Raw genomic sequence first — 12,381 nt, 5'->3', positions numbered from 1 at the left:
GTCGAACCAAAACGTTTACTTAATTCTTGAATCAAAACTTTAAAAATAGGCCTCCTGAGTGGTGTAGTGCTAGCTGTGAGATCCTGGTTCGAGTCCAGGCTCTGTCGCATGCGGCCGTGACCGGGAGACCCATGGGGTGGCGCACAACTGGCCCAGCGTCATCCGGGTTAGGGGAGGGTTTGGCCGGCAGGGATGTTCTTGTCCCATCGCGCACTAGCAACTCCTGTGGCGGGCCGGGCACAATGCACACTGACAGATCGCCAGGTGTACAGTGTTTTCCCCGACACATTGGTGCGGCTGACTTCCGGGTTAAGCGGGCATTGTGTCAAGAAGCAGTGCGGCTTGGCTGGGTTGTGTTTCGGAAGACGCACAGCTCTCGACCTACGCCCTTGAATCACAGTGGTAGATTGGCTTGACTGTGGTTAAAATGTTATAACATCATGTTTCTGTGTGTACAGCAAAGAATTTCTTATATAAATCTTCATATTCTCTTCTGTGCAATTTGTGTTTACAGTCTGCAGTACGAGACGTATGTGGCAGGATCTACAGACAATCACGGATTACAAAGGGAAAACCAGCCTCGTCGCGGTCACCGACATCTTGCTCCCAGACAAGCTAAACACCTTCTGGTGGGGATCATATTTCCGAATTTCCTGAGTGACCTGTTAGGGTGAAAGAGGTTGAGGTGTCAAGGATCAGGGCTGTACAGCAAATCTCCTATGTGGAGGCAGTGAAGAAAGTTGAAGGGCCAAGTTCTGAAGAAGATATTGCAGTGGATGCACCTCAACCAGTTGCAAATGTTATACATCAATCTGGATACAAATATTGTGAATAAGGTGTATTTTGTAGCATTTATAGCTACAGTTATTAACTGCACAAGTGTCCAAGAAGCTGGACATCATTATATCTGTAGCCAAGAAGATTTTGGTCCTCCAAGACTTAACGGCAGAAGCACTGCAAGAACTACTGTTGCCAGGAAATGTCCCGCCCTCACAGGATCATTCTGAGCTTGTGTAGCGACCTGATTAGAACAGAAAAGCAGGCTGATTTAGTTTAACATTTCGTTTTTGATAGTTTGTATGGAATTTTTTTACATGTATAATTTTTTTACACCGCATTTTTGGAGAGGTGACTTTATTATCCACGTGTACAGTAGGTGGCGGAATGCACATATAATTGTTGCAAACGCCATTATACCAAAGAAGAAGAAACAAGTGAAGTGACCAACAACCATTTCCACGTTATCGGTTTTTATTTAGACATTTATTCACACAATGGAACTCAAAATATGACAAATTTAACAGCACACTATCACATATGTACCACAGGTAGTCTTTCATTCGCGTTATAGTCAGGACATTATCTAGTTAACGCTAGCTGCTAACGTTAGCAAACAATGGCTAACTGTATGGTTTTTCACACTCAAATAGCCTCCATTATGGAGGTTCTAGCTAATGCAGCCGTGGCAGAGATCTGTAAACTCGTAGACGATGACTATGCAGTGTTTCGTTTGGAAATAACTCGAAGCCAGAAAGAAAACATGGCATTGCGGAGGAAACTTCTGGAATCGAAGGTGGCACGGGAGCGCGCAGAGAGGACAACGCGAGAACGCGTCCTCGCCAGTCGTCCCTGTAGTGTCAAGACCCTCGTCCGATGCAGAGGAATGGCAAGAGGTACATTTAGCAGAAGGCCGAGGATAATTTACTGCATTTCGTATTACTTACTAAATGAAAACATGACAAATGGGGGTGTAGTGAGATACCCAATGGGCTGGACGTTTTTCTTCTCATCATTCATCTTGAAAGAACGTACTGTATATTAAAATCGTGGAAATCATTGAAACCGCCATCATTAACCAAATGGAAAAAATCGAATGATTATTATTGAAATAGCATAGGCGACCGAGGAAAAACTATTTAAGGCCATGTGGCAAGCACTAGTGATGGAGGTGTGAGAATGCGGATCTGGGCAGAGGAGATGTAGTCTGTTTGTGTGCGTCTGTAAGTTGTTGTTCATGTGTATGTTTGTATTTGGTGTTTAAAAAACTGGAAAATATATATAAACAGTATCAATAAGTTGTCCATTGAGGTCTGGAGGACTGCACTGAATTTAAAAGGTTTCCTTGCTGTCAAAATTAACAACAAAAATTGCCCTCCATCCATCGTTTTTGGATGCTACCTGACTATCTTTCATTTAATTTATTATTAGTAAGTTGGACACAATCATGAAACTGTATGAATGTGGGACCATTAACATTTCTACACAGGTTTTAGTAATTTTAAAGTATATTGAGTTTGTAAAAAAATAAAAAATACTCAAACCAGCCGCGGGCTGATTGGCCGGTTTACATCCGTGCCAATTCTAGTCAGTGTCAAAACTGCCACTAGTGTACAATATAGCAATGACAGTACCTAACTTAACCTCTTGAGTGTAAGGGGGCAGTATTTTGATGTTTGAATGAAAAAACGTACCCAAATTAGACTGCCTATTTCTCAGGCCCAGACTCTAGAATATGCATATAATCAGATTGGGATAGAAAACACTCTAAAGTTTCCAAAACTGTCAAAATATTGTCTGTGAGTATAACATAACTGATATTGCAGGCGAAAACCTGAGGAAAATCAAACAAGGAAGTGACCTCTATTTTGAAAGCTCCATGTTCCATAGCCTGCCTTCACTCCATTTAAAGGGATATCAACCAGATTCTTTTTCCTATGGCTTCCCCATGGTGTGAACAGTCTTTAGACATAGTTTCAGGCTATTATTTTGAAAAATGAGCGAGAAAGATCACATCGCGTCATTGTATAGCTGGGTGCCAGCAGCGTTTTGTATGCGCAACAGCTTGGAGCAGCCATTTTCTCTCTCTCTCTCCTATTGAAGAAGCTACATTCCCGGTTGATATATTATCGATTATATATTGTAAAAACAACCTGAGGATTGATTATAAAAAACGTTGGAAATATTTCTACGAACATTACGGATACTATTTGGAATTTTTGTCTGCGATGTCGTGAATCACCTCTTTTGCCCAAATCACTCTCTCAGGTGAAGGGCATCTCACTGGAGGCTACAAGAGCTTTGTGAAGCCAGCGGGACACAATACATGGAGAGATGACCAACCAATCACTGTTGATGAGTGGAGTGGAACCTCAACCCAGCAAGTTATTGTGATAGAGGTTAGTGCAATAGTATTACATCACATCAAATGTTGCCAGTTTATTTCAGATTGGCTCCCCTCAGCTATTCACTATCGTACATGTACAGGTTCATGTACATTTGAAGTCGGAAGTAAGACTTCCCTACATCATTGTTATCTAGTTCAACTCATGTACTGATAATCACCTCCTCTCTTCTTGTGTTAGTCTGCAGATGCAGAGGCTGCAGGTCCTGGGGTCAAGCTGGAGAGGTCTGAAGGAGAGGAAGACCCAAAACACAGCAGAGACATCCAGACTGGATTGGCTGGAGTGCCCCCTGTAGCTACGGAGGACCCCACCATCACCCCAGCGCAGCCTAGGACCCAATGCAGCATAACGGAGGTCAATGGAATGCCAAACGCCATCCTCAAGTCAGAGACAGACACAAAAACTTTAACAGTGCTGGAGCGACTGGGCTGTCCTCCTGCTCCCCGTTCAAAGTATTTACTTCACGGTAACCTGAGCCCGAGGACGGTTCTGTCCCATCAGGACTCGGGTGACGCATTACAGACTGGCAATGATCCATCCTGTTCATATGTTACAGAGACAGAGATGATACCTGGTGACATGCCTGTGGGCTTAGATACACAGACTAATCCAATGAGAGGGGACTGGAACCGGTACAGTAGTAGTGTATACTCTGAAGGGCGCCTAGATAAGAAAGGAGAGGGTCTGGTCATAGATGAGATGACTGTGAAAGTGGAGGGCGATGCTCCTCTGACATGGAATGCAGACAAGACTCACTTAGGAGGCCAGCCGCAGGTTAACACTAGTGACTTCTTAGACTACAGGGAAAGCTTACAGGCAAATCCAAATGTTGCAACCCACTACCCTTTACACCCGCTCAGGGATCGCGACCCAGTGTCCACGTCGATGGCACCTTCCGATTCACACGGACACGTCCTTTTCGATCAGGTATTGAACTCAAACGACATGGCTAGAGCCCAGGCACAGGGAGGGGGAGCAACATCAGGCGGTAGTAAAGAGAAACGGTTCCTCTGCATGTTCTGTAACAAAGGCTTCAGCTACCCCCAGAAGGTGGAGATCCACCAGAGGATCCACACAGGGGAAAAACCCTTCAGCTGTAGCCAGTGTCACATGCGCTTTGCTCAGGCCGGCACCCTGAAGAGACACCAGAGGGTCCACACAGGGGAGAAACCTTACAGCTGTACCCAGTGTCAAATGCGCTTCGCCCAGGCTTGCAACCTGAAGATGCACCTGAAGGTCCATATGGGAGAAAGGTCTTCTGACGTTTAGATCAAACCCTGCAATAAAGACAAAGGTGCATTGTCATTGTTGTCTGCAGAAAAGATCCACAGATGCATTTGGAATATCGAGTAACAGATTTCAGTGTTGAATATTCCTGGGTAGAATATTGCATCCAGACATTGTGTGAAATAATAAAGCATATTTAAGTCTAAAATGTCTGTTACATATTGTTTGTACTGTGTAGGATATATGATGTTCACAAATGCCTATTTCATTACTTCCACATTTTTGAATGAGAAAAATAATGCAGTTTATCAAGTTCATCCATATTTTTAGTTGAGGTGTGTGGTTTTCATATGGTGTATTTAACACTTGTTTTTGTTTAATAAACACAAAATGGGACTTTTCATTCTAAGACTTTCATTGACTCTCTTTAGTATACATCACTGATCTCACTCTATTCTGCATACATACCCGACAGTGTTTTATAACCAATATACACTTACAAAATATACCTACACATACCCACACACTAACAAACACTTATTGTACATGTCAAAATAGTTTAATCAGGTTTGTCTGATGATGACTTTTGACATCATCGATGACTCATATTTACCCACAACATCATATTTATGTCCACCAGGATGGGTTTAATGATGATAGGTGTAGCCCTTTCCACTCACAGGCCCTGTCATCCCATCTACTGATTGAAAATGGCAAATGTTTTAATTGAGAAGCGCCTAAATTAGAACGCAGTGGCTGTACATGACATCAGGGTTCAGGTTCTCCGCTTCCCATCACTGTATGGGTTTTGACGAACAGCCGTTATAAATTTGAGCACCGTGAGCGACAAGATACCCCCACCCCTCCCGCTAATTGGGCTACTTTTGCACATTTGTTTGAGTGAGGCAAATATAAATTGAGGACTCGAAGTGTTCAGAAAGATGAGACGTTGAGGATTATAATAAATACCACTGATGTCATACAAGCAAACTACACCTGTGAGTCCAAATGTGCACTTCTCATTTCCATATCTGAAAACTCATGTAATTTACAGTATCAGCGTTTATGATCGCTATGTTTGATCCACAGATGACATGCGTTATATCCTGGGTTGTCCTGAACACAATGAGCCCGTGTTTGTCGTATTGTGAAGAAACTTAGCCGCGTAACACTCACTTGAATGCACTCATGACTCCATTCTATGTGCACCAAAACTAACACTGTATGATCATATGGTATCACTTAGCTAGCCATGTTGGCAATAGAATACACTTTCAAATTATGCCCACCTCACCCAGATTGCGATGTATAATGATTGCGTAAACAACACCAGCAATTGTGTGATGGAGGTGTGCTTGCTTCAATTCCTCAATGGCAAAATGCTGAGAAATGTACAGTAAATATAAAATGCACATCAAATTAACAATGTAACGTTTGGATTCAGTCTTGTGTCAGGTGAACTGTTGTGTCCTCACCTTAGGTCTGATAATTTACCATAATCTCCAAAGTGTTCTCTTTCAATTTCTACCATGGTAATGCATATGTTTTATTTTTGTTATTCTGTTATAGGCCAATTTCAACAAGTGGAAGTCATTCTGTAACGACAGTATAGGACTCAAATGTAGTGAGGATGGGTAAACACTATGTTGAAAGTGTGTTTATCTGTGTGTGTATATACCTGAGGGAGTGTATGTCTGTGTAATCTGTATCACCTCTCATTTCCAGGAGGAGGGTCCAGACGTGCTGCTGATTTTTTATTTTTGTATTTTTTATTTCACCTTTATTTAACCAGGTAGGCTAGTTGAGAACAAGTTCTCATTTACAACTGTGACCTGGCCAAGATAAAGCACAGCAGTTCGACACATACAACAACAGTTACACATGGAATAAACAAACATGTGGTCAATAATACAGTAGAAAAAGTCTATATACAGTGTGTGCAAATGAGGTAAGGGAGGTAAGGCAATAAATAGGCCATGGTGGTGAAGTAATTACAATATTCCAATTAAACATTGGAATGATTGATGTGCAGAGGATGAATGTGCAAGTAGAGATACTGGGGTGCAAAGGAGCAAGATAAATAAATAAATACAGTAAGGGGATGAGGTAGTTGGATGGGCTATTTACAGATAGGCTATGTACAGGTGCAGTGATCTGTGAGCTGCTCTGATAGATGGTTCTTAAAGCTAGTGAGGGAGATATGAGTCTCCAGCTTCAGTGATTTTTACAGTTCATTCCAGTCATTGGCAGCATTCTTTTGGAGAGATTGGAAACCCAAATTGGTCTACGCGGACAAGTTCTCGCCTGGTTTATATCTTATCTGTCGGAAAGATATCAGTTTGTCTCGGTGGATGGTTTGACAAATCAACTGTAAATGTCGGTGTTCCTCAAGGTTCCGTTTTAGGACCACTATTGTTTTCACTATATATTTTACCTCTTGGTGATGTCATTCGGAAAGATAATGTTAACTTCCACTGATATGCGGATGACACACAGCTGTACATTTCGATGAAACATGGTGAATCCCCAAAATTGCCCTCGCTGGAAGACATAAGGAAGTGGATGGCTGCAAATGTTCTACTTTTAAACTCGAACAAAACAGAGATGCCTGTTCTAGGTCCCAAGAAACAAAGATAACTTCTGTTGAATCTGACAATTAATCTTGATGGTTGTACAGTCGTCTCAAATAAAACTGTGAAGGACCTCAGCGTTACTCTGGACCCTGATCTCTCTTTTGACGAACATATCAAGACTGTTTCAAGGACAGCTTTTTTCCTATCTACGTAACATTGCAAAAATCAGAAACTTTCTGTCCAAAAATGATGCAGAAAAATGTTTCCATGCTTTTGTTACTTCTAGGTTAGACTACTGCAATGCTCTACTTTCCGGTTACCCGGATAAAGCACTAAATAAACTTCAGTTAGTGCTAAACACAGCTGCTAGAATCTTGACTAGAAACCAAAAAATGTATCATATTACTCCAGTGCTAGCCTCTCTACACTGGCTTCCTGTTAGGGCAAGGGCTGATTTCAAGGTCTTACTGTTAACCTACAAAGCATTACATGGGCTTGCTCCTACCTATCTCTCTGATTTGGTCCTGCCGTACATACCTACACGTACGCTACGGTCACAAGACGCAGGTCTCTTTACTGTCCCTAGAATTTCTAAACAAACAGCTGGAGGCAGGGCTTTCTCCTATAGAGCTCAATTTTTATGGAATGGTCTGCCTACACATGTGAGAGACGCATACTCGGTCTCAACCTTTAAGTCTTTATTGAAGACTCATCTCTTCAGTAGGTCCTATGATTGAATGTAGTCTGGCCCAGGGGAGTGAAGGTGCCCGGAAAGGCACTGGAGCAACGAACCACCCTTGCTGTTTCTGCCTGGCCAGTTCCCCTTTCTCCACTGGGATTCTCTGCCTCTAACCCTGTTACAGGGGCTGAGTCACTGGCTTACTGGTGCTCTTCCATGCCGTCCCTGGGAGGGGTGCGTCACTTGAGTGGGTTGAGTCATTGACGTGATCTTCCTGTCTGGGTTGGCGCCCCCCCTTGGGTTGTGCCATGGCGGAGATCTTTGTGGGCTATACTCGGCCTCGTCTCAGGATGGTAAGTTGGTGGTTGAAGATAACCCTCAAGTGGTGTGGGGGCTGTGCTTTGGCAAAGTGGGTGGGGTTATATCCTGCCTGTTTGGCATTGTCAAGGGGTATCGTCGGATGGGGCCACAGTGTCTCCTGACCCCCCCTGTCTCAGCCTCCAGTATTTATGCTGCAGTAGTTTATGTGTCGGGGGGCTAGGGCCAGCTTGTTATATCTGGAGTATTTCTCCTGTCTTATCCGGTGTCCTGTGTGAATTCAAGTATGCGCTCTCTAATTCTCTCTTTTCTTTCTCTTTTTCTCTCTCTCTTTCTCTCTCTCAGAGGACCTGAGCACTAGGCCATGCCTCACTCCTATCTGTCCTGATGACTCCTTGCTGTCCCCAGTCCAACTGGCCGTGCTGCTGCTCCAGTTTCAACTGTTCTGCCTGCGGCTGTTCACCGGACGTGCTACCTGTCCAAGACCTGCTGTTTTCAACTCTCTAGAGACAGCAGGAGCGGTAGAGATACTCTGAATGATCGGCTATGAAAAGCAAACTGACATTTACTCCTGAGGTGCCGACCTGTTGCACCCTCGACATCCAATGTGATTATTATTATTTGACCCTGCTGGTCACCTATGAACATTTGAATATCTTGGCCATGTTCTCTTATAATCTCCACCCGGCACAGCCAGAAGAGGACTGGCCACCCCTCATAGCCTGTTTCCTCTCTAGGTTTCTTCCTAGGTTCAGGCCTTTCTAGGGAGTTTTTCCTAGCCACCGTGCTTCTACACCTGCATTGCTTGCTGTTTGGGGTTTTAGGCTGGGTTTCTGTACAGTACTTTGAGATATCAGCTGATGTAAGAAGGGCTTTATAAAAAAGTAGATTTGATTTGAACTGGAAGGAAAGGCGACCAAAGGAAGAATTGGCTTTGGGGGTGACCAGTGAGATATATATACCTGCTGGAGCGTGTGTTACGGGGTGGGTGTTGCTATGGTGACCAGCGAGCTGAGATAAGGCGGGGCTTTACCTAGCAAAGACTTGTAGATGACCTGGAGCCAGTGGGTTTGGCGACGAGTATGAAGCGAGGGCCAGCCAATGAGAGTGTTTAGGTCACAGTGCTGGGTAGTGTATGAGGCTTTGGTGACAAAACGGATGGCACTGTAAAAGACTATATCCCGTTTGCTGAGTGTTGGAGGCTATTTTGTAAATGACATCACCGAAGTCGAAGAACGGTAGGATAGTTAGTTTTACGAGGGTATGTTTGGCAGCATGAGTGAAGGAGGCTTTGTTGCGAAATAGAAAGCTGATTCTAGATTTAATTTTGGATTGGAGATGCTTAATGTGAGTCTGGAAGGAGAGTTTACAGTCTAACCAGACACCTAGGTATTTGTAGTTGTCCACATATTCTAAGTTAGAACCGTCCAGAGTAGTGATGCTAGTCGGGCCGGCGGGTGCAAGCAACAATCGGTTGAAGAGCATGCATTTAGATTTACTAGCATTTAAAAGCAGTCGAGGCCACAGAAGGAGTGTTGTAAAGCTTTGAAGTTAGTTTGGAGGTTTGTTAACACAGTGTCCAAAGAAGGGGCAGATGTATACAGAATGGTGTCATCTGCATAGAGGTGGATCAGAGAATCACCAGCAGTAAGAGTGACATCATTGATATACACAGAGAAAAGAGTCGGCCCGAGAATTGAAACCTGTGGCACCCCCATAGAGACTGCCAGAGGTCTGGACAACAGGCCCTCCGAATTGACACACTGAACTCTATCTGATAAGTAGTTGGTGAACCAGGTGAGGCAGTAATTTGAGAAACCAAGGCTATTGAGTCTGCCGATAAGAATGCGGTGATTGACAGAGTCGAAAGCCTTGGCCAGGTCGATGAAAATGGCTGCACAGTACTGTCTTTTATCGATGGCGGTTATGATATTGTTTAGGACCTTGAGCGTGGCTGAGGTGCTCCCATGACCAGCTTGGAAACCAGATTGCATAGTGGAGAAGGTACGGTGGGATTCGAAATGGTCGGTGATCTGTTTGTTAACTTGACTTTCAAAGACTTTAGAAAGGCAGGGCAGGATAGATATAGGTCTGTAACAGTTTGGGTCTAGACTGTCTCCCCCTTTGAAGAGGGGGATGACTGCGGCAGCATTCCAATCTTTAGGGATCTCAGACGATACGAAAGAGAGGTTGAACAGACTAGTAATAGGGGTTACAACAATTTTGGCGGATAATTTTAAAAAGAGAGGGTCCAGATTGTCTAGCCCAGCTGATTTGTAGGGTTCCAGATTTTGCAGCTCTTTCAGAACATCAGTCTTCTGGATTTGGGTGAAGGAGAAGCAGGGGGGAGGGGGCTTGAACAAGTTGATGCAGGGGATGCTGAGCTGTTGGCCGGGGTAGGGGTAGCCAGGTGGAAAGCATGGCCAGCCATAGAAAAATGCTTATTGAAATATTCGATGCTAATGCAGAACGCCACAGGATGTCTTTGTGCTGGTCAAGGGCAGTCAAGTCTGGGGTGAACCAAGGGCTATGTCTGTTCTTAGTTCTACATTTATTGAATGGGGCATGCTTATTTAAGATGGCGAGGAAAGCACTTTTAAAGAGCAACCAGGCATCCTCTACTGACGGGACGAGGTCAATATCCTACCAGGATACCCGGGCCAAGTCGATTAGAAAGGCCTGCTCGCTGAAGTGTTTTAGGAAGCGTTTGACAGTGATGAGGGGTAGTCATTTGACCACAGACCCATTACGTACACAGGCAATGAGGCAGTGATCGCTGAGATCCTGGTTGAAGACAGCAGAGGTGTATTTAGATGACAACAAAGTATTTAAATGACAACAAGGACTTTATTGAAGAATCTCTACCTCCCTCACACACACTCTCTGTCTCCCGCTCTCTCATAATCACACACGAACTTGCAAAGCCTATACTCAGACTGGCCTGTGCTCTTGGTTATGTCAGGGTTGAAATATATACAATACATTATATACAATGTATCAACTTTGCTCAAATGTACAAATGTAACAACAGAAGACTGATCAGGGTCTCTCTCCATCATCGCTCGCCATCTAGGCTAAATTATATTTTAAAAACTGATGGAGGAATAGATGTGCATGAAGAGAGGACGGAGAGAAGCAGGTGAGTGAGGGCTGGTAGGGGATGCGGCTGGCTGATCACAGCTGCCACATGTGATATGCACATGAAAGTTGGGCGGCAGCGTAGCCTAGTGGTTAGAGCGTTGGACTAGTAACCGAAAGGTTGCAAGATCAAATCCCCGAGCTGACAAGGTACAAATCTGGCGTTCTTCCCCTGAACAAGGCAGTCAACCCACTGTTCCTAGGCCGTCATTGAAAATAATAATTTGTTCTTAACTGACTTGCCTAGTTAAATAAAGGTATATGAAAGTGAAGTGGACATTATTATTTTAAGCTGTTGCTTAAAAAATGAACACTGACTTTATAAACATTTTATAACAGACTCCTGATATTCTAAAATGTTGGTGTTATGGTACCGGTATACCGTTCAACACTAGTGGAAACACCACTGGTGGGAAAATGTGCATATTTTACAAATTTTTGAAGATTTCCATATGTTGCCAATTGGTTGGAAACCTAGTTATTGTCTCCGGTTTCACAGACACCCAAATCAGTCAGCTTTACATCGAAACGTCAGTCAGCTGTTCTCAGCCTGTACATTGGATTACAGTGAGCACCCCTCCTTTCCTTTGTTTGCTTTAAAGGGAAGGCCCATCTGAACTCCTCTTTTTTTATATTGTTCATATTCCCAGCAGTCTTCCAATACTGCCAGTGTAGGATGATCTACAGTACTACCCTTCAGTCATGGCCAGTGTGCTATTTAGCTTAAAGGGATACCAAGGGCTATAGCTTAAAGGGATACCAAGGGCTATAGCTTAAAGGGATACCAAGGCCTATAGCTTAAAGGGATACCAAGGGCTATAGCTTAAAGGGATACCAAGGGCTATAGTTTAAAGGGATACCAAGGGCTATAGTTTAAAGGGATACCAAGGGCTATAGCTTAAAGGGATACCAAGGGCTATAGTTTAAAGGGATACCAAGGGCTATAGCTTAAAGGGATACCAAGGGCTATAGTTTAAAGGGATACCAAGGGCTATAGCTTAAAGGGATACTTCGGGATTTTGGCAATGGGGCCCTTTATCTATTTCCCAGAGTCAAATTAACTCCTGGATACCATTTTTATGTATATCTCTAACTTCCTTCATACTGGACACAGAGACATAAAAATGGTATCCACAAGTTTATCTGACAAGCACTTGGATTAGAACCGGTGCTTTGGTCAGATGACATGAAAATAGAGCTCTTTTCCCCGCACATTTGGCATCAAAATGATAATGCATAAGCAGAAAATGACTCCATACCTACT

General features: G+C 43.6%; 1 protein-coding gene across 1 annotated transcript; it reads left to right on the top strand.

Annotated features, from left to right (window-relative positions):
- Positions 1 to 514: 514 nt before the first annotated feature.
- Positions 515 to 4,810, top strand: LOC110534665 (uncharacterized). The gene is made up of 3 exons (XM_021619591.3): positions 515 to 1,673; positions 3,046 to 3,176; positions 3,363 to 4,810. The coding sequence occupies exons 1-3, from the start codon at positions 1,397 to 1,399 to the stop codon at positions 4,449 to 4,451; spliced, it is 1,497 nt and encodes a 498-aa protein (XP_021475266.3). The 5' UTR covers positions 515 to 1,396; the 3' UTR covers positions 4,452 to 4,810.
- The last annotated feature ends 7,571 nt before the right edge of the window (positions 4,811 to 12,381 follow it).

This window comes from Oncorhynchus mykiss, chromosome 10, assembly GCF_057628025.1.
Source record: "Oncorhynchus mykiss isolate SJ-2025 chromosome 10, ASM5762802v1, whole genome shotgun sequence".
NCBI classification, from domain to species: Eukaryota; Metazoa; Chordata; class Actinopteri; order Salmoniformes; family Salmonidae; genus Oncorhynchus; species Oncorhynchus mykiss.
The sequence above is the reverse complement of the archived record's forward strand: the minus strand, read 5'-3'. Positions and strand labels throughout refer to the sequence as shown.